The following is a 26566-nucleotide window of genomic DNA, read 5'->3' on the forward strand; positions in this document are numbered from 1 at the left end:
TCTCATTAGAAAAGACAGAAAAGGGGGTGGAGCAGTCACACAGCGGATAGGGCGTTTGCCTTGCACATGGCTGAGCCAGATTCGATTCCCAGCATCCTATATGGTTCCCTGAGCACAGCCAGGAGTAATTCCTGAGTGCAGAGCTAGGAGTAACCCCTGTGCATCACCGGGTGTGACCCAAAAAAACAAAACAAAAAAAAAGACAGAAAAATCTCTGTGCTGATGGTGCCTTTGAGCTGATCTTCAGCTATTTAAAATTCTGCGTGTATTTGATCCTAGTGGGGCTGGGAACTAAGATAATCAAAGTTTTTCTGGGGATGGTACAGGGTGATGTTGGGGGTGTGAAGCAGGATGATTGCCAAGAAGTCATGGGGTCTCTGATCTTTACATCATAGCTCTGGAAAGTTCTTACTGCATGGCCTTGATCTAAATTGTGGAAATTACTGAATGAGATGAATAGGGCAAAGATCAAGGTTTTCTTCCCTCCAGAGAGAGACTGAGCATGTTTTGAAAGAAATAACTCTAGGTTGGAGAACTCCAGGAGCAGCATTGCATAAATCAGTCCTGTATTTTACAGTTACTTGGGATTTGGATTGAAAGCTGCAAGACTAGCAACCCTGGGAGCCCTGGAAACGGAAGGTTCGTCTGGGTGCTTGTGCTCGGTGGGGTATGGTGAGAACGCTACTGACACTTAGATTGATTTTTCCCTAACTGGGCAGTGATCAGAGCACAGGGCTGATTTAAGAAGCATGCTGTATAATGTTTCCTGAGTTCATTATCAGCCTTTTCCAGAATAAGTGCTGTTTTGTGGTTTTGTTTTTTTTTTGTTTGTTTTTTTTTAAATACAGGAGCTGAGTGTGTGGACAGCAGGCTGAAGTGTGTGCAGGAGCTTCCTCAATAGCCTGGGCCCACCCAAATCCCTCATTGCAGGTGGTGGGAGGAGGCAGGGCTCAGCTTCCGGGGTCAGGCAAAACTGGATTCAGTTCCCATTTTATGATTTGGGGCAAGATGACTAACTTCTTCACCCTTTTCATGACCTGAAATGAGATTTGACATTTAATACACTTTGTATGGTGCCTGACTTGTGAAGATGAATGCGTAGTCATTCCCAAGTCTATAGTGGGTCTTCAGGTGGATTTCATTTCACAACGGCCTGATGAGGAAAGCGGAAAAGAGGGAGTTACCCTGGTGTAGCTTCTGGATTCATCTGAGATGAGACGGAAGCCATAGATCCTTTTACCAGATGCATAAGAACTTCACTGTAAAAATAAATAATAAATAAATAAATTTCCCTGTAGTTTCAGGGGATTCATTAACCCTATAAACCTGAGTTAAGAATTTCTGTCAGAGGAAGATGGCTCAGAGGGTTGGTTTAATCTCTAGCACCACAAAACAAAAGCCTTGGAATTCTTGTCATAGGATGTAATCATATATCGATTCATGATTTTAAGGACCATCCACCTTGGATGATCCAATGTCACTGGCTTCTTGCTTTTGCTCCTCCTTTTCTCTCATACCTTTGCCTCTTACTTGGGATCTGATTTCTTTCAGGGATTGAGGGACACACCTTCCGAAGTGCATGTTTGCCAAGATGGTTGGAAGCAGAGTGGATCTTTGGGGGTGTGAAATACCAGTATGGTGGCAACCAGGAAGGCAAGTGATACTTTCCCCCATGGGATGATGTTCACAGTCAGAATCTGGAAAAATCGTACGGAAAATTTTTTTCTATGCTCACGAGAAGCTTGTCATGTTGCGGATTCACTCAAAATTGATCTTGGTCTGCCTCTGGGGGAAGTTGTGTCTGTAAATGTGGCAGGAGCCACTCTATGTCCCGCCCTTTCTGTGGCCCAATGGGATGCAGCCATTAGGAATCTGTTCTAGTCCGTTAAAGATCACTGTCTACAGCAGAGTGATACTGGTTCAGGGTCAGTTAACTTTTAGCTGCTTAAGTGCAGGGGGCCCCGCCAGACCACTCTCCAGCCCGCGGAGGTGGCCCTAGGATCCGTAGGTGCAGGGAAGGACCGACCGAATGAACACACAAGACACAAGAGACAGAGTACAGTTTAGAAACAGATAAAGAGACAGGACAGGACAGGACAGGACAGGACTTTATTCAGGGCAGCAGGGGTATTATATACTTTGCGACGGAGGAAACTATGCTTACATCACAGAAGGCAATTATATCACTAGGTCATATCTTATATTGTTAGGAGAGTTACAAAAACTACATGTTTTATGTGCTTGATTAGTCAGTGTCAGTTACTTCTTATTCTTGGGCTAGCTGTGACAAATGTTTTCTTTTAGACAACCATACATAGCTCATAGGCTGCGGTCAGAGCAGACGCAATACCAGATTTGCACTAGTCAGGACCCGCTTGTTCAGGGTCACATAGGCCAAGATAACCATACATAGCACAGGCACGTAGGCCCTTGGTCAGTTAAAGGGCCAGCTTCCCACACTTAAGGTATAATAACCTAAAATTGGGATATTAACGTCAAAGAAAAAACTTGATGTTTCAGTGAGATAAATAGGTAACCTTCTGGATACCGCTCCTACATTCTGTGGTGCATAATGTCAGGCAGCTGGTCAGGGTTATTTGTGACTAGAGCTCTGGTACGGGAGGGGAGCTGCCGTGGAGAAGAGGTGCCTTTCTTCAGAGTGATAAGGCAGCTGAAGTTTGTCCATCTTTCGTCAGCCCTTTGTTCTTAGCCTCAGCCTTCTGCTTTCCTTGATCCTCCTGCTCTTCTCATTAGCTCCAGCATCTTACCTATGAGAGAGTTCCCTTTCCCTGTTTTTCTCACCTGGTCTCTTCTGCCCTTTTTCCCTGGCAGGGGAAATGGGCTTTGAGCCCTGCTATGCCGAAGTGCTGAGGGTGGTCCAAGGCAAACTTCATCAGCCAGATGAGGTCCGGAGAAGCTCCTTCTATGCTTTTTCTTATTATTACGATCGAGCTGCTGAAACCGACCTGATTGGTAAGTTCATTCCTAGTGTCAGTCCAAGAAGGAAAGTGGGGATGGCTGTTGGAAGGTACAGTAGAAGCAGGCTTCTCGGTAGGCTTGTCAGAGGTGATCTGGTCACATGATAGTCATCACCCAAGTGGAAGCATGACTATGATTTAGAATCAGTTGGAGATAGAAAATGGTCTGAAAAAATAAATACGGACCCTCTTACATATATATTTATTTTGGGCAGGTATCTCCCTGGCAGTCCTCTGGGACCCAGATGTGTACCTAGCAATATTCGGCTCTGCAGTGAGGGCACAGAAGTTCAGTGCATGGGCCTGGTGATCCAGTGATTCAGGGCACCACTCCTCATACCCAGCAGTGCAGGGGAGGAGGCGGGGGGCCTCAAGCAGGGCAATGCCTGCGATTGAGCTAGAACCTCTAGCATAAATAAACATTTTTTGAGATATAACTGACAAAATGCATGTATGCAATTTGTACAGTTTGCTACATTTTTTTGTTTCTGTTTTTGGGACACACCTGGTGATGCTTGCTCCTAGAGGTACACAGAGGACCTGGTGGTTCTGGGAATCAAATGTGGGATTTCAGTGTGCACAGCATGTGTTCCAGCCCTTCGAGCTACTTCCCAGGCCCCAGTTGGATAAGTTTTAACTTATGTATGCATCATCCAAGAAATTATCACTAAATTAAAAGTAGTGAACAAGAGCCAGAGCGATGGTACACAGCTAGGGCTCTTGCCTTGCATGCAGTTGACTGTGGTTTGATCCCTGGCATCCCTTATGGTCCCCCGAGCCTGCCAGGAGTACAGAACCAAGAGTCAGCCCTGAGCATTTCCAGGTATGGCCCCAAAACAAAAACATAATATATAAAAATAATGAACAGAGGGCAGGAGAGATAGCATAGGAGGTAAGGTGCTTGCATAAAGTGGCCTCATTCCTGACACTGTACATGATCCCCCAAGCACTGCCAAGAGTAAAACCTGAGCACTGCAGGGTGTGGCCTAACCCTACCAAATGAAATATAATGAACATATTTATAAGCCATCGTGGTTTCCTCCTCTGATTTTTTTTAAAAAATCATAATAGTAATGTTTTGTATTTATCTGTGAGAATGTATGCACATACTTTGTCATTCCTGTGGCAATGACTAATTTCCTTATTTTTGCTGTTTTCTTATGGATTAGCATATGTATTGTGATTAAATATACATAAATAAAATTTTATTTTTTATTTTTATTATTTGTGGGTTTTGGGGTCACACCCAGCAATGTTCAGGGGTTACTCCTGGCTCTGCACTTGGGAAATACTCCTGGCAGTGCTCAGGGGACCACATGGGATGCCGGAGATCAAACCCATGTTGGCCATATGCAAGGCAAATGCCTTACCTGCTGTACTTTCTCTCCAGCCCCCAGACATATATAAAATTTTAGATGAATGGTATAGATCACATAATTTATGTTGTATGCATTTATCATTCATACAATATATGGCTTATCACATCCTCTAATGTTGGCAGTTTTATTTCCAGTTTTTCATTATTATAAGTATCCCTAGGTTAATTTCTTTAAAAGCTTTTAGACATTCTGTTTAATTTCAGATTATGAGAAGGGTGGCATTTTAAAAGTTGAAGATTTTGCAAGAAAAGCAAGGGAAGGTGAGTATCAATGGCACCCCTTGAAGGTGGGCCGGTGAGGCTGCACCTTTCAGCTGCAGTGCCCTTGCCGTGAGTCACAATGCCCAGTCACAGGAAGCCTTTCAGAAGACTTGGCTGTCTTTGTCTTTGCCAGAAATTGATAATATTGAGTGGGGGCTAGAGAGATGCTGATAACCTGCTTTGCATGAGGGAAGCCCAGCTTTCATGTCTGAGCACCACTAGAAGTGACTCCCAGCACAGAGCTTGGAGTTGCATACACCAAAACCCCCCACAAAAACAAAAGGACATTTAAGTGACATTGAAGAGTGTGGGAGGGGGACCAAAGAGTACAGCAGGCAGGGTGTTTGCCTTGTATGGTGCCTTCCCAGGTTCAGTCCCCAGCACCCCCTATAGTCCCCACGTTCCATAAGTGAATCCTGAGAGTACAGAGCCAGGAGTAACTCTGGGCACTGCCAGGTGTAGCCCCCTCTCCTCAAAAAAACCACAGCAGAATAATGAAATTAAAATATTTTAGTGTTAAAGAGTGTGTGGGAAATAGCTACAGAGGCTTCCTTGCAAAAGTCTGTTAAAATTACAAATAAATAATCTTATCCATAGATGATTTTATCCAGCAACACCAACATAGGGCTAACTGATATTTCCTTATCATCTGGGCCTCAGCATCAGTAATGTATGAGACTTTAAAAGTTAGTCTCACAATAGGTCATAGAAATTTAGCAAATAGACTGGGATCCATGCACATATGAGTATATATGCTGTAGTGTCAGAAATGTGCAAGTTCTCAGACATTATAGTTTTGTAAAAGCTCTAGTTCAGCGGAGAGAGGTGGGTATAGTGGTGATGGGTGTGGTATTGGAATTATGTGCATGGTAAGCCACCAGTAATAGTATTGTAAATTACAGAACCACAGTAAAGATTTAAAAATCATAAACAAAGTAGGGGACTGGAGCCATAGTGCAACAGGTAAGGCACTTGCCTTGCATGCGGCAAGACCTGGATTCAATCCCTGGCATCTCATATGGTCCCCCAAGCACTGCCAGGAGTAATTCCTGAGTGCACAGCCAGGAGTAACTCCTAAGCATCGCTGGGTTTGACCCAAAAAGACAAAAAAAAAAATTATAAACAAAGAGATTGTTTTTCCCCTATTGATTCTCTGCTTGGTTCTTTCCAATGATGGCAGTGTGGTATTCAAATGAAAACATAATAATAATAAATCTGGAAGTGTAGATCTAGTCCAGGCCTCTAGCATTCCCAGGCACCTGCAGATGGAGAATTCTTTCATTGTTGTAAGTCTGTATTTAGAGAAAATCATTCACCTCTCAGGTGACTGCTAGCTAGAATTCCACTCTTTCCTCTGTCACCCGTAGTATGTGATAACCTGGAGAACTTCAGCTCGGGCAGTCCCTTCTTGTGCATGGATCTCAGTTACATCACAGCCTTACTGAAGGATGGTTTTGGCTTTGCAGAGAACACTGTCTTACAGGTAAGAGAGCTATGGAATAATTGTTATTTGGGAGTTGGGAATAAAGTGTTAAGAACCTGTTCATTAAGAGTTGTCATGGGTGGAATTAAGTGGTATGTTAATATGGGTTTTGGACAAGGAATTATGCAAGGCATGAATGTGGGGAATTCCTTCATTGCATACAGATTCTAAGCTATTACCAAGAAAACTCTACCAGGGGTCACAGAAAGGATTGCAGTCCAAATTAACATGCCCAAGACTAATGGCTTATTAAATGAATTTCAAAACTCAGGCGTAGGAACAAAGGAAACACACAGGTTGGAAATACTGCACCCTGTCTCATGTGACTGGTGGCATGGTTACCAGGCTGTGAAACTGGATTAATGGGCAGGGGCAAAATGATGGGAAGTGGCTGTGGCCAAGACACAAAATTTGCTCTTTTTGGGGAGACCTGGGGACAGCTACAGGGACTTATCAGCCCGTTAGCTAATTTTATTTGGGAACGGACATGAAGACCATTTTTTTCATGGATCATATATATTCTACATGTGCTTTACACTTACAATCTTGGCTCACTCTGTCTCCCTGTCTTTTTTGATCTGTTTCAGAACATTGCAAACTCAACTTTATCTATAGTGATTTACACTCACCTGTTCTAAACTCATGACTTTCTTCTATTCAATCTATTTTTGTTTCCATATAACATTGTATAGTATCGTTACAAATATGAGTACGGTATACTTTGCCCTCAAATAACCTACAGCCTATTAGACGCAATATGACAAAAATATAGCTATGGCACAAGGCAACATTGCAGTTTTTGGGGAACAAGTAAGTGAACTGTATTTTATTTCTAAAGCCATTGCCCACCCCCACCTTCCTTAATGACATTTCCCTTTCCTGTTGCCTCAGTTCCCGATGATTTTGTGTTGCTCAGTTTCTGTTACACAAATTCACAAATTCATCTGTACTAAGACACTAGAAGTTAAAGTGTATCTACCAAGAATATTGCCATTTGCCCTACTTAACACAGAAGCATTAGTTGCCAGTAGGCTCATTTTAATGCATGCTTTTGATTGGCCATCAGATCTGAATTAGGTTCAAATTCTATAAGCCTATTAATTGCAACTTGTGCTATTTGATTCCCCTATCAAATTTTAAGATTCTTCATCCAAAACACAAACATGGTATTGTGAAAATTGAGATAATGCATACGACATGCAGTGTTTGGCATTTAGTAAGTCCATGATCGGTATTACTGTTTGAGTAGACATTTTGTACCAGTTGGGGATAAATTTGTAGGTAAAAGAAGTCATCTTAAGGGCTGGAGTGATAGTGCAGCGAGTAGGATACTTAACTTTAAAGTGGCCAACCTTGTTTCAATCCTCAGAATTCCATATGGTTCCCTGAACCCTCTAAAAGTGATCCTTGAGCATAGAACACCACTAGGAGTGGCCCAAAAATCATTCTTAAACCCTTAACCAATTTCTTCTGCTTAGGCCTCAATATTAACCAAGGAATCAAAGGACTATTTCTGCCATTTCCAATACTGACATCCTTTTAGTTTTTATTTTAATGGCAGCAGAGAAACGAGTACAGTGGATAGGTTATTTGACTTGCATGTGGCCAACCAGGTTTTATCCCTAGCACCTCATATGGTCCCCAGGAATAATTCTTGACTACAGAGTCAGGAGAAACCCTTGAGCACTGCGGGTGTGGCCAAAAATTCCCCCTCAAAAAAAAAAAAAGAGTTTTAATCAGGAGTAGAGAATCTGGGAGATAGTTAAGTGGTTACCTGCAATCACATGCTGGCACCACATGACCCCTCGAATACCACCGAGTATGCCTCTGGAGGCTGCCAAGCATGCCCTTGTACACCTGTGGTCCGCAGCGAGCCCGACTCAGGCAGCTCTGCATTGCATAGGGTCCTAGCATTGAGCTGTGCAGCTTGGTTGGCCAAGTGTCATCAAGAGTGGTTCCTGAGTCCTGTGAGCACTACTTGGAGGATTTCCTCAGTAAATAATATAGCAGTCTGGGATAGACAATATACCTAGTCTGCTAGTGCAGTCCTGAGGGCAGAGGAAGGACATTTGCTGAGGAGTACTCCCATTTAATTCACGTGTCTCTGATTAAAGCTCAAGGTCATGAAGTATGTATTCTTCTGAGTTGTTGGCAGAATAAGGTTTCATCAATTTAACAGAAAACTATTGTTACAAGACGTTAGAAACAAAATTTAATCCATTCTAACATTTTATAAATGTTCATATAGAATGTTTGTATGTAATGGTAGCATCGTCAGCAGATAGATAGAATGCCAGTAAAACTGAGACTAAAGTCTGGTAGAGGTAGAGGTTGGGGAGCTGAAATGCCTTCACATGTTGGCTTTCCTTTTTTCTTTTGAAACACATTCAAGAAACCTGTTGAATTCTAAAGAAAATAATTTGATGAACTCTAATCTAATCCCCTTGTTTTGAGAAAATAGGCTTTAAATTTTTTACCCAAGATTATTGTACTAATTGAGGCACAAATTGACCTAGAATGTCTTTAGTATCTTGGTTGGTTATTTGTGCTTGAGACGAAGCAGTTGCTTATGAAGTATGAATTAATTGAGATTTTAATCTTTTCTTTCTCTAAATGCCTCTTCCCAGTTCTGTCCATTAATATTCCATCATAAGTTGCCTTTTGAAAACTAGGTGATTTAGAAAGCAGAATATAATACTTGGTTTTAGGATTAAAAAGAAACTTGCCTGCCTAGAAATTTGTTTATAAAGTCTGAGTGAAAGCATGTCCTGAGCCAAAAATATAGAGATCAAATAGTTGGTGTGAGGAATCAGAATACAGGGGGTCGGGAGCTTCCCTCGCATACAGCCAACTCCAGTTCGATCCCTGGCATCCCATACGGTCCCCCAAGGACCACTAAGAGTAATTCCTGAGTGTAGGCAGGGGGAGCCCCTGAGCACTGCTGGTTGTGTCCCCAAAATGAAAACAAATGAAGAAGTCCATATGAGTCCAGTAGGACAAGGTAGGAAAGAAACAGAGTGAATGGAGTATCCAAATTTTGATTTGCCCATGGATTATCTTTGCAGATATTGTCTGTGTCCTGGTTGCTAATGTTGAAAATTGGATGAAAATGTGAACTGTTTGTTTCTTCCCTAACAGCTCACAAAGAAGGTGAACAATATAGAAACGGGCTGGGCCTTGGGGGCGACTTTTCACCTGCTGCAGTCTTTGGGCATGACACATTGAGGCCACACCCTTCCTCAGAGGCCACGTTTGCTGCTGCCTTTGTCAGGGGAGGAGCGAAGACCCCATCACATTCTAGCCAGCCTTGGGAAGCTGCCTTGACTGGAACCCAGTTGACTTCATCAGCTTTGTCGATGGGCTTTGTCAATGGGTCTTGCCCTTTGGATTTTATTAATTTTACACATCAAATGTGAACTGTTATGTCATTACTCTTGTGTCTAGAGCTGGCACTAGAGTCTAAATAGTTGAGATTCCTCTCTCACTGGGAACCAGAAAGAATCGCTGTGGGCTGTGGAATTAACCTGGAGGGCCCAGGGACAGACCCTGGGAACCAAAGAAAATCTCATTTCAACTTAGTGCCTCATTCCTTTGAACATTTGAATTGTCCTCTTTCACACTAAATGAACTGGTTGTAATCCCATAGCTACTGATTTTAGACTTGTTTTTCTCATACACTTTCCACCTCACCGTTCTTTCTACCCACCACCCTTTTGCAAAAGAGAAACTTACCTGGTTTTGCTTTTTCATGTGTAATTCAAGGGAACAAAAAGGTACCATGTCTGAAATTTGTCATACTGCTTTGTGCTAGCTTCAGCCAACCAACTAAGTTAGCAGGCTAGAGAGCAGCTCCGAAGCAGACAGATCCCAGCCTTAAGGGCAGAGGCACGGAGGCTAGAGGATAGTTCAACAGCTGCCTTGCACAAAGTAAGTTTTGCTCACCGGCATCCCATGAGTGGTCCCTGAGCACCACCAAGAGTGATTCCTGAATGCAGAGCCGGGAGTAGCCCCTGATCATCACTGGGTGTGCCTCCCCCTCTCCTCCCCCCCCCAAAGAAGGTGGCGTGCCAGTATCTGGGATGTGTTTTGGAGAGTTTGACTCTCATATAAATCTACCTTCTCACCGGTTTATTAGTCAATCCTGGGACTAGGGTACTGGAGCGATAATACAGTGGGTAGGGTGTTTACCTTATACACAGCCATCTTGACCCAAATTGACAAAAAAAAAAAAAATCCTGGGACTAATGAACACTTAGTCACCTCATTGCAGTCTCTGTGTGTATTTTAGCTCCAGTACTTCCTTCAGGCTAATGTATTGATAGTGAAGTGTCATCCTCAGCCCTTTCTACAAACTGTACCTTACATAGCTTGGTCTGTGAAGAGATCTATGGCTGTGCTGTTCAAAGATTTCAATTTTTGTAACAGTCCCTTTTAGTTTGCCTTTTTATTCAGTTTGTAACAGTCTCTTTCCTTCCTGTGTAGCCCCTGCTCATTTTCGCTAATGTCTTAATTGTCTAATGTCAGGGGTTCTCATACCCTTTGATGACACATTGGTCATTTTGATCCTTATTAGAATAATGGATTTTCTTTCTTGGAGCTCTTGTGATTATTTTCCCTAAAATATCGTGTGCTTTTTTTTATGACCATCTTCTGCTTCTTGGTCCACATACCCAAGCCCAAACATTCACAGAGCTAAGATCATCCTGTAGTCTGGCTTGCCTTGGTTTCATATTTTTGACTTGTTTCCAGTTTTGTCTCCCCGTACTTGCAGCTCTCACAATAGATTCTCTTCTCTCTCAGCTCTCATATAGATCGGTGTTATCATATCTGGCCCCCACACTCATTCCTAGAGAAACTTAGTTTTGGAATTCTGATTTTTTTGTTTGTTTGTTGTTGTTGTTGTTCCACTTAGTCAATATGTAACATCTGAACTAGGTGTCTTCTATTTTCTCATCCCCCCTAGTTTTAGGAGTTTTGTGGTTTTTATTTGTTTTTTGCGGGGTTTTTGGTAGTATCTAGGATCAAACCCAGAACCTCACAAATACTAGGATAGAGCTCTGTCATCGAGCTACTCTCTCAGTCCTTAGGTTTCATCATTTTAATTAAATGTAAGGGTTTTGTTTTGTTTTGTTTTGTTTTGGCTTTTTAGGTCACACCCAGCAATGCACAGGAATTACGCCTGGCGGTGCTTGGGGGATCATATGGGGTTCTGGGGATCGAACCTAGGTCGGGCACATGCAAGGCAAACGCCCTGCCTGCTGTATTCTCACTCCAGCCCCAAGATAGATTTTCTTTTTAACTCGATAAGAATCCTCATGATACTCCCCGGCACCCCCATATGTTCCCTTGACCTGCTGGGAATGATTCCTGAGTACTGCAAGTTGTGGTACCCACTGCCCTGCCCCATAGCACTGTAGCACTGTCCTCCTGTTGTTCATTGATTTGCTCAAGCAGGCACCAGTAATGTCTCAAAACAAATTGTGAGACTTGTTGTTACTGTTTTTGGCATATCGAATACGTCACAGTAGCTTGCCAGGCTTTGCCATACGGGCAAGATATTCTCAGTAGCTTGCTAGGCTCTCCAAGAGGGGTGGAGGAATCGAACCCGGGTTGGCCACGTGCAAGGCATATGCCCTACCCTCTGTGCTATTGCTCCAGCCCCCCCTGCCCCATACAACATAATAATAGAATCTTCCGAGTTGGAAATGGCCCAAGGATCTATTCCAGACTTTTGCCCATTGCAAAGGTTATTAACATCATCCTTAGTTTCTTTCTAGGCATCTCATCCCATTTGGTAACTATATGAATGTTAAATTCCTCATAGCTGAAACCCACTTGTCTGCTCAGGAGTCTTAGTTCTGCTTGAATGCTTTCTTTACAGTTTTTCTGCTTCTAAAAAACTTCCAAGTTATTTATGGCCTTTCTTTCAACATATATATTATGACTTCTAGACGATCAAAAAAGTCATCACACGCTAAACCTTGTTCCATGTCTAGGGAGAAATAGCTTCCTTTAGTAGAAGCCGAATTGTTTTCCCCGGAGGTAAACTGTGTTCACTAACATTTCCTTCAGCCTGACTGCTCCTGGTTCTCAAATAGCACATCTGGAGCTCATAAGCAAGGGCCAGGAACTGTTTAGCAGATTCTGTCGGTCACTCCACAGACCTTCAGGACTCTTCAACTAATACACTCTTACTCCAGAAATGCACCTGTATGCAGTATCTGTATGTACTGATATTGATTTTAAAAAAAAAGAATTAACCAATTTATCTATTATAGGAGAAATTGCAATGAGAATTGTTTTCTGAGGAGATTGTCCTACCCCTTTTAGATCTTCTTTAGGGGTACTAGACTCTAATAATTGCCAGTAAAGTTTCTTTTCTGTAAATGTTTATATTATTTCTTAAGCTGAGGACATGGCCTGGTATATTGTGGATGTTGTTTGTATGTTCTAATTGTCGTGTGAAAAAGATTCATGGGTTATTTCTCCTTGCACGGTGTGCCTTAAAGTTCCTGCCTTGCTTGATTTGGTTTGCATACTCCTGGAACAGGCTACATGCTCCTAACTGGGCCTGTCTTTCCATTTTTTGTGAAGATGGCCTCTTCTCCTACAGTTGGACTGTGGACTCTGCCAGTTGGCACACAGCTTTTCACAGTAGCTGCCATACTGTTTGTTAACTGAGCACATCTTTCCAGAGATGCCAGGATGGTTTGTGACACTGTCATTTTTTTAAATTCCAGTAGCTTATAAATCTGCAGTTGCCTGAAAATCTCCCCTCTATTAAAAATTTTTCTTGCTTCGAAAATTATTCCTAGAAATTTGAGGGCCAGAGAGAGAGTAACAGGGGTTTTAAGCAGTTGCCTTGCATGCTGCTGACCCTAATTCAATCCCTAGCACCACATATGGTTCCCTGAGCATGGTCAGGTCTGGGTCATAAACTAGGTGTAGTCCATGAACCGAGTGTGTGTGTGTGTGTGTGTGTGTGTGTGTGTAAATATATATAGAGAGAGAGGAAGGGAGAGAGAGAGAGAACAGAATTTAAATCAGACTTTTTGAAAAGATATTTTTTCTAGTCCACAAATCTAATGAATAAAAAAAATTTCAAGAGTCATCTCTGGTACTGTGAAGTGAGCTTTTTAAAACACCCTCCCCACCTGGCCATTAGTTTGCCATTAAACATGAACACATTCTGCTGCTAGAATTTTCCCCCTTTGACCTGGTTCCAGAGACTTGTAAACCTGTGCAATTAAATTATTTATTTTATTACTGAACAGAGTGTATGTCTCAGAGAGAAACCGTAAGTAAAACAAATATGGTGCTGTGATGACAAAGTAATAAATAGCATTAATACATTGTGGCTTTCTTTTCAGAAAGCTCAGTGCACCTGGAGATTCAAACAATTTATATTTAATCTGCATTTTAACATTTATAGTTCTAAAACAGCAACTCTAACAAATATGAATAAGTTGAATATTTATAATTATTTTTGAAACTATAAATTTATTACCAGCATTAAAATACAAATTGTATAACTCCCGTTCACTAAGTTGTTAACAAGTGAAAAATAAATGAGACAGTACCTCAGCCATTTTTGTTTTAGTAATAAAAAGCTCTTTTCAACCAAATCACAGTCTTTCTTTGGAGTTTTTTTCTTGGTTTGACTGATCCCTCCTCACAAAAAGTTATTGTTCATTATCAGAGCCACAAATGCGCAGTAAGAAGAGAAGACTGGAAAATTCTAATGTCCATTTATTAAATATGAAAAGGTGTTATTGAAAATATGTGACATCGTGGAAAAGAATGTTGATTTTTCATCAAAGTCATCTCCACAGAAGCATTCATTTGCTTGCAAAGGCCATAATCTGTTCCTGGGGGAAAAATGAAACAAAGTTGATACCAGGACACTGAAGTACCAGGGAAGGGGAATAAAAGATTTAAAAATTTCAAAGTGACTGAAGCATGGTCAGAAGAATAGTTGAAAGAGCTGACGAACATGTTTTACACGCGAGGCTCAGGTTCAATCCCAGAAGACCGCTATGTACAGAACACCAAGCCTAGAGCCACAGGGTATGGCCCCAAAACAAAAGAAATGTTGAAGTGTCAATTTGCTATTTAAAAACTTTATTTATTTAAACCATTTATTTAGACCATTTATTTAGACCATTTTTTAGTTACTTTATTACTTTATTTAGACCATTTCTCAGTTAAAGAACCACTAGGACTCCATTTTGTGCCGTAGGGTCATAAGTTTACGACCTAGTAAGAAAACATGCCAGACCCCCCCAAGGGCATGGACATACACACCGAGATATCTGACCACAGAAAACAAGGATGATTCAAGTAAATGTAAAAAGTTGTGTTAACCGCTCTGTTTCGCTTCTGTACCCTCCCACTTGCTCAAGGCTGTGTGTGGGAATGCACCTGGCAGGGGGCACCCAGACATGCTGGCATGCACCCAGGCATGTAGGCAGGAAGGCATAGGGCTTAAAATCCTCTCCCGGGGGGCGATTGGGGTTCCAAGTCTCTCAGGCTTGCAAACCCTCAGTGCTGAGTCTCTAGTGCTCAGAATTCCAAGTCTTAGGCTTGTGAACCCTCAGCGCTGAATCCCTTGTATGAGTGCCCTTAGCACTGAATCCCTTTTATTAGTGCTCTTAGCATTGAGTTCCTTGTATGAATGCCCTTGCTGAGTCCCTTGTATGAGTGTGGTTTGGTGTGTGAATAAAACCTTGAAATAATCTGTCCTGTCTTTGTGTGTCTCAGCTGGCAGCTGAGCTCAGGCTAGTGGCCACTTTGGAGGCTCCACCAAGATCTCTGGCCACCTAACACTAGCAATATGGTGCCAGCCTTGCAGGTGTAAATTTGATCCTTTGCATCACTCCCACATGCCAATATGACCACAGCAGTGGTACAGCAACAAACTGCACAAGCAAAAGTGTATGACCCAAGCAGGCACGACAACCAAAAATAAGATGTGCATGAACACAAAGTCTGTGACTCCAATGAGCACTGGTTATAGAATGAAAAGGAAAAATAAATAAGAGAAATTAGGAGTCACTGGCAAGTCATTCAAGGTCTGAGGAGGCAGCGCTATCTTACCTTGAGGGGAGATACTGCATTCGTTGCCTGCAGGCCCCACGACCGGAGCAGCACCAGCGGAGTGGCCTTGGTGGAATACAGCCTTTTGAGCAGGTCGGTGGCAGCGAGAAGAGCAGTGTTGTGACGCTGCCGGTCTGTTTCATAACGTGTGAGGTGGCTCATAGAGCCTGGAAGGAAGAGTGAGGGTTACACTCCTACCCAACTGTAACGTTTTCTTTCCTAGTGTCCCAGATATATTTATGTTCACGTCTGACTGTAGAGGGCCTGATTCCGGAACCATCTGACCTCTGGATACTCCTCTAAGGGCCCTGGCCCCTTACCTAAGTCTTTCCCATTGAAGGCTGCAGCACTGAGGTGATGAACCAAACTGGAGATATCCCCAAAGCCCATGTTGACCCCTTGTCCTGCCAGCGGATGTACTCGGTGGGCTGCGTCCCTGTGGGAAAGCAAAGTCCAGGTGCCGCCTCCAGCAGCTGAGTGAGAAGGGAATGCACAGCCTGGCCCTTACTCTTACCCAATGAGTGCGAGGCGAGGCCGCACATACTCAGCAGCGTGTCCCAATCCAAGGGGGAACAGTACTCGGCTCTGGGCATCCACCCTGGCTACGCTTGGGGGCAGCTGGCGTGCAGAGACCTTGGTAGGCTTCAGAAAGGCAATCGTAGACTGCAGCAAGGTGCTCACTGAGTCAACGAAGTCTGTGTGGTTAGCATCGCTCCACTGAGAAGTATCAGCCACAAATATAACAGTGTAAAAATTCTATCAGTGACTAAGAGTCAAAAGTTCAACAAAGGGGCTGGAGCGATAGTACAGCGGGTAGTGCGTTTTCCTTGCCCATGGCTGACCCAGGTTCAATTCCCAGCATCCCATATGGTTCCCCGCGCACCGCCAGGAGTAATACCTGAGTGCAAAACCAGGAGTAACCCCTATGCATTGCCAGGTGTGACCCAAAAAACAAAAACAAAAAAGAAATTCAACAAAGAAATTTTTGGAGGGTGGGCCACCTCTGGTCATGCTCAGGGATTACTCCTGGCGGTGCTTGATGGACAGTATGGGATTCCTGGAATCAAACCAGGGTCAACCACATGCAAGGCAAGCGCCCTGCCCACTGTACTATGCCTACGGCCCACAAGAAAAATCCTGTGTCAATTGTCATGCCTGAATGTAACATGCTTAAAATGACATGGACCACAAGTGACAAGCTCCCAAACAAAAAACAAATGCGGGGTCAATTTACCACCCATCCCCAAGGGTTTTATAATCAAGCCAAATTGCACTGCCTTCCAGCCCTTGGATTTTCCACTCTCACGGACACACACACACACACACACACACACACACACACTACCCACCCAAGGAAAGGCTCCCCACTGTCTGTAGGGTCTGTCCCACTATTTGCAGCTCAGAGTCTTCTTACAGAAGGCCCTTGTAATTGCAACTGAATGATGCAGCGTAAAGTCATGCACATGGACAGGTGACAGGCAACCCAGGGAGGGTGGCGTTTCTGGAGTTGCTTTAGTATGTTCAGGTCCGACCCATCTAGAGCAAGGGGCTGAAATTCTTCATCATACACCAGTGAGAAATCACTAGTGCAGCAGCTGATCTGGAAGGTACAGGCACTGGTATAGGGGCCAGCGCATTTCAGAGCCCAGGCAGGTTACAGGGTGCCCTCTCTCAAGAAGCCTAACAGTAGTACCTAGCCTAAAGGTTTACTGAATTAAGGATATAAACATATTTGTAACACCTGCACCTGGCATATACTAAAAGTACACTCAGTGAGTACTAACTAGTCATTACTAATGTATTTAAATGAATATGGCATTTATGCTCCAGAGACACGGATGCCCAAATTACCTAGCAGCTGTGTCTACTCCACAAATAAAATTATTACTGATAACTGAGCACTCATACCTAGTAAGCTCCAAGCATTTTCCATAAATTCTCTCATTTAAAATCATTAGAACGATAGCACAAAATAGGGCTAATGCTAACCACCACCCATGTAACTATTTGAGTCAGCAGAACAGCAGCCCCCAATCCTCCAAGAAGCAGTTATTCACTCGTTCTGCATTTCCCTGAAGGCCCTTCTCCAGATCATATGTATAGTTAGTCTTTTGGGGTGTTTTTTTGTTTTCGGGGTAGGGGGATGGAGGAGGGGGCCCATAGATGGTTGTGCTCAGAAGACCATATGCAGTGGTGGAGATCGCATGCAAGGTAAGTGCCTTTACCCTGTGCTATCAGCAGGCCCAGTTTATAGTTAAAAGGAGACAGCTGCTTGGTTATTCCGTCTTAGTCAAAGCTGCCTCTCTCACAATACGTCAGCGGAAGACAGTGATACTCACAAAGGCCGAGTTAATGGCATCTACAAACTCTTCCTCCTCCATGCTGACCAGCTCTGCTGCGTGTGCGTGGGATGTGGACCAAACCAAGGAGCTCAAGGTGTCTGAGAGCTGTTTCAAAGGAAGAACGTCCAAACTCAGGACCAAAACATTCACTGGGGCCTTTCAAGAATCCAGTGAGATGAGAGGAGGAGCCAAACAAGCCTGAGTATTTCCTTGAAGCCAAAAAATAAAGGCTTGGCAGAAAGTGAAGGCCTAAGAGAAAGGTCGGCCATATCTGAACAAGACGGGCCAGCAGGGCTGCCTACCGGGAGGAGAGCAATGGGCCCGGAGGGAAGAAATCTCTGCCAAGCGACATTGTTTTCCGTGGCCTACAACAGAGAGAAGCTGGTGAGAAACACATCTGAGGATGAGACATGAGCAGTGTCCCTGTGATGGGTGCAGGCTCTCACCTCTGACAGATGCAGAGTCGCCACAACAGCAGACTGATCGTAGTTCCAGCTAATATTCTGGATTCCTGCAGCCCGCCGTACTTCCGAGTTGTGACCGTCTGCACCAATCTGCAGACAGACAAGTTTCTGCTAAGTCTTACAACCTCTTTTATTCTTTGGGCCCATACCTTGTGACCTAGCTCTGCTCAGGTCTTACTCTGGCTCTGTGCTCAGGGATCACTCTTGAAGAAGCCCGGGGGACCATCTGTAGTACCGGGGATGGAACTTGCAAGGAAAGCACCTATCCCAGTGTACCATCTATCTCTCCAGTCTTACACCTCTTAATAAACAGAATAAACAGAACATCTAACCACAGGTTAAAGTCGATCAGTTTTTCTTGACAGCTGAACTACACAGCCTTAAGGAATGGTGCAGAATGAGGCAGGCCCGATAGCTGAATGGCTCCTGATCTCAGGTTGGGAGTACTACTATGTAAAAGGATGGCTAAGCAGGGAGAGAGAAAACGGAGATGCCAATAAGACAGCAAGCACAGGACCCCCCAAGAGGGAAAAGAACAATTTCTGCTATTTCTACAGGCCCAAAGAGGCCACTCAGTCTTCATTGACTAAGATGACCCATGGGGTTTCTTCCAGCACAGGATTACAAATCATCTTTAAAGAATGAAAAAAAAAAAGTTTTTGGGCCATACCCAGCAATGCCCAGTGTTACTCCTGGCTCTGCACGCAGGAATTACTCCTAGCAGTGATCAGGAGACCGTATGGGATGCCAGGGCTCAAACCTGGCCTGATCACCTGCGAGACCAGCGCCTTACCTTCTGTACTATCGTTCAGGTACCAGTAAAACAACTGGAGATCGCTTTAGGGGTGTGTGTAATTAGAAACCTTGCCTAAAATTAAATAACGATTTTGCTCTGAAACTGAAGGCCCTAAAATCTAGGATAAGCAAAACCCAAACAAAATAAAGACTCTTCAACTACCAACAATTTGGCCTGGAGCGTGCTGCCGTCATCTAGGGTAATGAGAACCCATGGGCTAGAGTCTGCCATAGTCAACGGACAGGGCCAGGTGTAGCCGACTGCTTTGCTCCGGTAGAGAACTGTTACTCGGTCTAGAGAGGTCAGAACAGAAAAGCAAATTGTTAGAAAAGCAACTGACATAAGCTGAGGGAAAAGCTCTAACTAAACTAAAACAAGGTCGTAGCTGTCATTTAGCACTGCACTGCACTGTAGCTCTGTCCTCCCGTTGTTCATCGTTTTGTTCAAGCGGTCTCACAATGCAGTAACGTCTGCATTGTGAGACTTGTTACTGTGTTTGGCACATCGAATACATCACAGGTAGTTTGCCAGGCTTTGCTGTGCGGGCGGGATATCTTGGTAGCTTGCCGGGCTCTCCAAGAGGAGTGGAAGAATCAAATCCAGGTCAGCCTGAGTGGGCTGCGTGCAAGGCAAACGCCCTACCCGCTGTGCTATCGCTCCAACCCATCAATTACCCCTAAACAAGGCAAAATCTAAAAGTTAACCATGGAGAAGTACAGCACACAGCTAGGATGTACAAGATCCTGAGTTTGATCCCTGGTGCCATGTATACCCCAAATACTGCCACATATAGGTCATATTTAAAAAAAAAAAAAGTCTGTAGGCTGGTAAGTAACTGAAGGGATAATTCGTGTAAGATTCCAAATATCTTTTTAGTTTGCTTGCTTTTGGGCCACTCTTCGCAGCACTCAAGGGCTACCCTGACTCTAACCCAGGAATCACGCCTGGTATGGTGGGGGAACCATATGGAATGCTGGGAAACGAATCCAGGTTTGGGAACTACTCCGGGTCAGCTTCATGCAAGGCAAGTGCCCCACCTTCTGTACTACTGCTCTGGCCCCAATTCCCAAACATTCATGCTTTCATGGAATTTTAAGCCTGTACCAGGCAATGCACTCCTCCTCCTGCTGTTTGTTCTCCTCTAGTGTCACCAGAGGCGTGCTTTCATGTGCTTTTAGACTAAAAAGTGTGGGAATATGTGAGTATTTACAATCAATGAGCTGCACACTTCAAATGGGTGAATTTTGTAATACAAGAAAAAAAAATAGGGCTGGAGTGATAGTACAGCGGGTAGGGTGTTTGCCTTGCACGTGGCCAACCTGGGCTCGATCCCCAGCACCCATATGTTCCTCTGAGCACTGCCAGGAGCAATTCCTGAGTGCAGAGCCAGGAGTAACCCCCGATAATCCCCAGGTCTGACCAACAGCCCCCCATACCCCTAGCCAAAGGGGGGAAAAAAATCACACCAAATAAAGTTTGAAACACAAAGCCTGAGTTGCTAATAAGACATTTTTTGTGGTGGACATTCAGACTTCACAGGACTCCCTTCTTCTGAACTCACTGAAAGCAGTAGCACCTCTCTACAAAAGGGGAAGGCAGGCAGGGGCTCCCCCACACACCTGACACGGCCTCCAGTTGCCTGGTGAGAGCGTGCAGGATGACGTCGTTCTCCACTATGTAGCCCATGTCATCCAAGTTTTCTTTGTCGAACAGTATCAGGGCCTCGGAGCAGGCATCCCACACCTGGAAACACCGTGGGAGAGTTTGCATCATCCCACGGACAGGACACGCAGCTACAGTCCGAAGTGTTGCTGCGCCAAGTGACAGCAGCAGGTAGTCACAATGTGGATGGATCGCCCCCCCCCAATCCCCCCATGGCTGAGCGTAACTGGGACACAGTGACAGGGCACTAAGAGGGGCACCATGGTGACCCAGGCCGAGGCCAAGCAGCATTTTTAGCAGCTCAGAGACGAGGAGAGGTGGAGACTTCCAAGAAACAGGTTGTGAGCCAGAACAAGCAGCAGTCACCAAGAACATGTTTAGCCCTGCCCAGGAAAGGAGGAGCTGCAAGATGACCAGGTGACCCTAGAGGGGGGCCAGGGGACACAGCATGACCGGCAGACTGAGAGACTGACCCACAAAGACCTGGTGACAAAAACCAGTGAGAAACTGCAGGTCAGCGCTAACTATGCAAGTGAATGTGCTATTCTCAAACACAAAGTTCTAGGCAAAATCCGGGGAGCCTTCAGTTTAAGCTCCGGGAGCCCATGAAGGGGCCAAAGGCAATGAGGACTCAAAGCCTCAGAGTCTGCGTTTCTGCTCATGGCATCGGGCTAGCTGCCTCTGACCAGCAGTGCCAGCGTGGGGCTCCTCATGTGGCTGAGTGGACCTAGGAGTGGCAGCCCTGCCTGTCCCCCCTCCCCCCCACTAAGCCTTGAAAAGGGTCTGCTTCAAAAAAAAAAACTACAAGTAGAAAACCAGTTTGCCTGCCCCTCCGGCAGACACTACAAGGAGAAAGGAAAATCCTCTTGGGAATGCTTCCCTGCACTCCTGGGGCTGAGCGTGAGCTGGGATTCTTCCCATGTCAGTGGACAATCAGAGCGTGTGGATGCCAACAGTGTAACACAAGATAAACCAGGATCAAGAGACAGAGGGAGCACCTGCATCCGCCGGAAGGCTCTGCATCTCATACTGCAGATGTGGTCCCAGGCACCAAAACCTGCAAGAGAAGCCACAGTGCAGTGACCACATAGTCTTTTGGGCTCCGTACCCCCAGCTATAGAAGAAAGAGGTCAATTTCTCCAATAAAAGAAAAATACTTCCCACTTTTCTACTTGGTAACAGCAGCTGCCCTACTCCTTTCTTCAGTCAGTTTATAAAACAGCATAGGAGCAGGGGGAGAAAATAAACACCCAGCTTTTGGGAAAAAGGTCACATAACATTCAAGTAGGGGAAACAAAAAAAGAAAAAACGAGGTCATATTGCTTTTACTTTACTGCGCTATGAAAGTTTACAAGGACATATTACGTTCCTGACTTTCTGCAGCTGATCTGCATGCTTGAGAATAGACAATAGCCAAACAGATAACCAATGTGTAGGCAGTAGCTAGTACTGTTAGTGAAAAATGAAATGGTGTAGAGCTGGTGTATGGAAGAGTTTAATTTTAAATGAAGTGCCTTTAGATAGGTGTCCTGACAGACTAACATTTGGCCAAGATGGGGGGGGGGGGGTGCGGTGCCGCCAGCAGGTTAACCTGTACCTGCAGGGCGAGTGCACCAGCAGCCTGATAATACCGTCAGGCTTCCTGATAACTCAAAATTGTCACTGTGCCTCTGGCCAAACCCCAACAACTCCGGATTAAGTTTCCCAAGAAATTCAACAGCCAAAACTTAGGTACATGGGAGCCATACTCACAAACCACCTCCAGCTCATCTATCCAAGCTCATTTATCGCCCGGCTTCAGAGACCCATAAATCTCAAAAGAGGGGCTGGAGTGATAGCACAGGGGGTAGGGCGTTTGCCTTGCATGCGGCCGACCCAGATTTGATTCCCAGCATCCCATATGGTGCCCTGAGCACCACCAGGAGTAATTCCTGAGTGCTGGGGGTGAGCCCCCCCCCCGCAAAAAAAAAAAAATCTCGAAAGAGATCAAAAGCCACAGTTAATCTCAGACCCACACAAGGGTGAACAGACCAGGGTAAATGAGAAGGAAGCAAGTCAGCCTGGTGGCCACCAAGCAGAGCCCTACCGGTAGCCGCCTGCTTCCACAATTCAACATTGCCACCATGCCCCCAGCTGGACTCTGTCTCAGGATGGGCTACCACCCCCCCATCTCCCTGTAGTTTCAGAAGCCTCAGCAGTCACATCCACACTTCAAAGCTGCCATACAGTTAAAGGTAAAAGGTAAAGGTAAAGGCCCTCCCGTTGATCGTCGATTTGCTCGAGCGGGCCCAGTAACGTCTCCATTGGAGACTTTGTTGTTACTGTGTCTGGCATATCGAATACTCTCGGTAGCTTGCCGGGCTCTCCGAGAGGGGCGGAGGAATCGAACTCGGGTCGGCCATGTTGGCCGCGTGTAAGGCGAACGCCCTTCCAGCTGTGCTAGCGCTCCAGCCCTAAAGGCCCTCCCGTTGATCGTCGATTTGCTCGAGCGGGCCCAGTAACGTCTCCATTGGAGACTTTGTTGTTACTGTGTCTGGCATATCGAACACTCTCGGTAGCTTGCCGGGCTCTCCGAGAGGGGCGGAGGAATCGAACTCGGGTCGGCCATGTTGGCCGCGTGTAAGGCGAACGCCCTACCAGCTGTGCTAGCGCTCCAGCCCTAAAGGCCCTCCCGTTGATCGTCGATTTGCTCGAGCGGGCCCAGTAACGTCTCCATTGGAGACTTTGTTGTTACTGTGTCTGGCATATCGAACACTCTCGGTAGCTTGCCGGGCTCTCCGAGAGGGGCGGAGGAATCGAACTCGGGTCGGCCATGTTGGCCGCGTGTAAGGCGAACGCCCTACCAGCTGTGCTAGCGCTCCAGCCCTAAAGGCCCTCCCGTTGATCGTCGATTTGCTCGAGCGGGCCCAGTAACGTCTCCATTGGAGACTTTGTTGTTACTGTGTCTGGCATATCGAACACTCTCGGTAGCTTGCCGGGCTCTCCGAGAGGGGCGGAGGAATCGAACTCGGGTCGGCCATGTTGGCCGCGTGTAAGGCGAACGCCCTACCAGCTGTGCTAGCGCTCCAGCCCTAAAGGCCCTCCCGTTGATCGTCGATTTGCTCGAGCGGGCCCAGTAACGTCTCCATTGGAGACTTTGTTGTTACTGTGTCTGGCATATCAAACACTCTCGGTAGCTTGCCGGGCTCTCCGAGAGGGGCGGAGGAATCGAACTCAGGTCGGCCATGTTGGCCGCGTGTAAGGCGAACGCCCTACCCGCTGTGCTATCGCTCCAGCCATACAGTTAAAAAAAAAAACAACCTATTCCAACCTTACCTTTCCAATAAAAATACTGAATGCCCTGGACAAACACAGTGACCTCTTAGTACAAAGAGGTGTTGCAAACCATAATGCATAAAAGGAGAGAGAAAGAAAAAATAAAAATGCCTGCCATGGATGCAGGCTGGGGAGGGGGTTAGGGGGACGGTGGGAGTGAAATAGGGAACATTAGTGGTAGGAAATATACACTTGTGGAGGGATGGGTATTGGATCATTGTATGTCTAAAACCCAATCATAAACAGTTTTGTAATGGTCAATCTCATAATATTCAATTCATTCATTCATCCTGTTATTCGTCGATTGCCTCGAGCAGGCCCCAGTAACGTCCCTTTCATCCTAGCCCTGAGATTATATTCAGGGCTCTTTAGGAGAATGAGACCCATCATTGTTACTGGTATTTGGCATATTTGGTACGCCACGGGGAGTTTGCTAGACTCTGCCCTGTGGGCAGGCTACATTCGATAGCCTGCAAGTTTGTCTTAATCCTTTAGTATTCAGGATACAATTTGCACAATATTCAATAAAAAATTGAAAAAACAAAAACAAACAATATAAACATTTCAGGGGTCTGCATTCTCCATTGACTACTAACCATGACACATCTCAGGGAGTTCCTTCCTCTCTAGACTCTCTGGGGACTGTCCTTGGGACATGTTGAAAAACCACAAAAAAGAAAGAGAGACAATCTTCTACTTACTACTGAGAAGGGTTGCAGAACCTGGGGAAATGGAGCTGACCCTGTTGCTGTAAGTTTCTGGCAATTTCTCCAAAACTCTTTTGGGGCCTGCTTCTAGCAACAGGATTTTCTTGTCACGAAAGTGAGGATCATATCCTTGAAAGAACAAACACATATTTTTAAAGGAAAACCAGAATATTTTTTTTCGCACATTCCCATTTTCTTTTTTTCCAAAGAAATTTATTTTTATTTTTTTAACTTATTTTTATAAAGTAGTTCACAATATTTGACTACATTTAATATTCAAACACCAATCCTACCAATATTACACCTTCCCACCACCATATTTCACATTTTTCTATCCCAAACTTTACCCCTGCCCTGAACAGAACCGGTTCATTCTCATTTTCAGAAAGCACCACATGACCTAATCCTTTAGTACTCAGGATACAATTTGCAAACAAATAATAAGGACACACAATGCCATTTCAAACCACCCTGTAGAACAGTTAGGCTTTTTTTCAGACCATAAATACCTGCCCTGGACAAAATAGTTTAAGTAAAGGCAAAGCCTACCAGGAGGCAACAGAACACACTACAAAGGGAAGAGCATAGCCTAAAAGGCATGCTGGAGGGCTGACATACCAGATATTTCTAGTCTTCAAAGTGTTAAGGTACTAAAAATTACAAATCCTGTTCAAAACCGAAGCCTCGAGATAAAATAAAAAGATAAAGAATTAGGGTTTGTGAAACACCAGGGACAAAACTTCATCCTCCTCATGCAAAAAACAGTAATAATGAATTCGCGCTGGGGAGAGTGTGCCAATAGCCTAGCATGGGAGGCCCCAAATTTGGTCACCATGACCACACACCTGCCCCACTCCCCAACTTTCCCAGGCTCGGAATGACCAGGAGGTTCCTGATGTCTGATGGGGTGACCCTTATTTACAAAAATAAATTGACTGCACTACCCAGCCCTGCCCCCCACATAGTTTACACCATAAAAATGCTAGGTAAAATAGCTGTTCCATAGTATGGTTAGGGTAATAAAGACGAGGGGGAAAGTCTACGTTTATACAGAAGCAACTACCAGCACATAATTTCAAACTGCAATTAGTTGAACAGGAAGATGACTAAAAGAGAAGGAAAGGGCTAAATGCGAAAAACTCCCTTGTTTCTGCTCCATTCTGCCTGTAAGTCTTTAATTCTGAACAACTCCTAGGAGTTCTTTTCTTTCTTTTTTTTTCCTTTTGGTTTTTGGGGACACCCTGCAGTGCTCAGGGTTTGCTCACTCCTGGTTCTGAGCTCGGGGATCATCGCTGGCAGGTCTGGGGAATGAACTGGGGTCAGCCGCGGGTAAGGCAAGTGCCCTGCCCATTGCACAACTGCTCCGGCCCCTCAAATAAACTTTTAAAAGCAAAAATGCCTAGCCCAAAGAACAATACTGTCCGCTGTTTTCTAACGGTGCCCATTAAGAAATAACCAAAGAGTAAAAAAAAAAAATTTTTTTAATAATCGAAGGGTACGGTTTCTAAAGTCACGCAGAATGATTCCTAAGGCCCCTCCCACTTTTGACCCAATGGATCAAGAAAGGTGCAAACGCTTCCCCTGAGGCTGCTGAGGACTGGAAAAGGATTACGTGATCCGCAACGCTGACTCTGATTAATCGGTGCCGACGCGCCCACGGTCCCCACGCGCTCCACTGCCCGGCTGCCCGCCACTACTGGGCTGGAGGGGCGCTTACCCAAGGCACAGGCCATGGCGGCTCCCACCAGGCCTCCGCCCGACACCACTACATCGTACACAGTGTCTGCCGAAGCGCTGAAGCCCCTTCGGGAGCAGAGCAGCCCCCGACGAGTAGCGGCCGCGGCAGCACCCCACCGACACACAGCCCCGCGAGCCGCCATGGTGCGGACAGGTGCCGAGCCCGCTGCCTGCGAGCTAGCACTTCCGGAGCAGAGTCCTCCAATCCCTCGCCGCGGCGGCCACGGCTTCTCACCGGAAAGACCATGCGCAAAGGCCATGGGCCAATCACATATTGGCCCTTGCCTCCCTGGGCGGAATGAATTAAAGCGTGCCGTGGGCGGGAACTAGTTCGCACGTAGGCCTAC

The 26566-nt window shown here is 45.2% G+C and overlaps 2 protein-coding genes across 5 annotated transcripts in view; one reads left to right on the plus strand and one right to left on the minus strand.

The window, feature by feature from the left end:
- Positions 1-9876, plus strand: part of ENTPD5 (ectonucleoside triphosphate diphosphohydrolase 5 (inactive)) — a 30211-nt gene extending 20335 nt beyond the window's left edge. For all 4 annotated transcript variants that reach the window (XM_056133703.1, XM_056133705.1, XM_056133702.1 and 1 more), the window contains exons 10-15: positions 578-639; positions 1552-1653; positions 2833-2973; positions 4561-4617; positions 5985-6100; positions 9239-9876. In XM_056133703.1, the coding sequence (XP_055989678.1) occupies positions 578-639; positions 1552-1653; positions 2833-2973; positions 4561-4617; positions 5985-6100; positions 9239-9325 (565 nt within the window). In that variant the 3' untranslated portion in view covers positions 9326-9876. The remainder of the gene's footprint in view (positions 1-577; positions 640-1551; positions 1654-2832; positions 2974-4560; positions 4618-5984; positions 6101-9238) is intronic.
- A 3957-nt stretch (positions 9877-13833) lies between these two features.
- COQ6 (coenzyme Q6, monooxygenase) lies at positions 13834-26380 on the minus strand. The gene is made up of 12 exons (XM_056133700.1): positions 26200-26380; positions 24477-24611; positions 21459-21517; positions 20418-20541; positions 18961-19091; positions 17985-18092; positions 17841-17903; positions 17536-17643; positions 15711-15913; positions 15517-15632; positions 15197-15363; positions 13834-13968 (listed from the first exon to the last, which is right to left on the minus strand). Exons 1-12 carry the CDS (start codon positions 26360-26362, stop codon positions 13939-13941), a joined length of 1407 nt encoding a protein of 468 aa, XP_055989675.1. The 5' UTR covers positions 26363-26380; the 3' UTR covers positions 13834-13938.
- Between the last annotated feature and the right edge of the window lie 186 nt (positions 26381-26566).

This window comes from Sorex fumeus, unplaced genomic scaffold, assembly GCF_029834395.1.
Source record: "Sorex fumeus unplaced genomic scaffold, SorFum_2.1 ptg000098l, whole genome shotgun sequence".
Lineage (NCBI taxonomy): Eukaryota > Metazoa > Chordata > Mammalia > Eulipotyphla > Soricidae > Sorex > Sorex fumeus.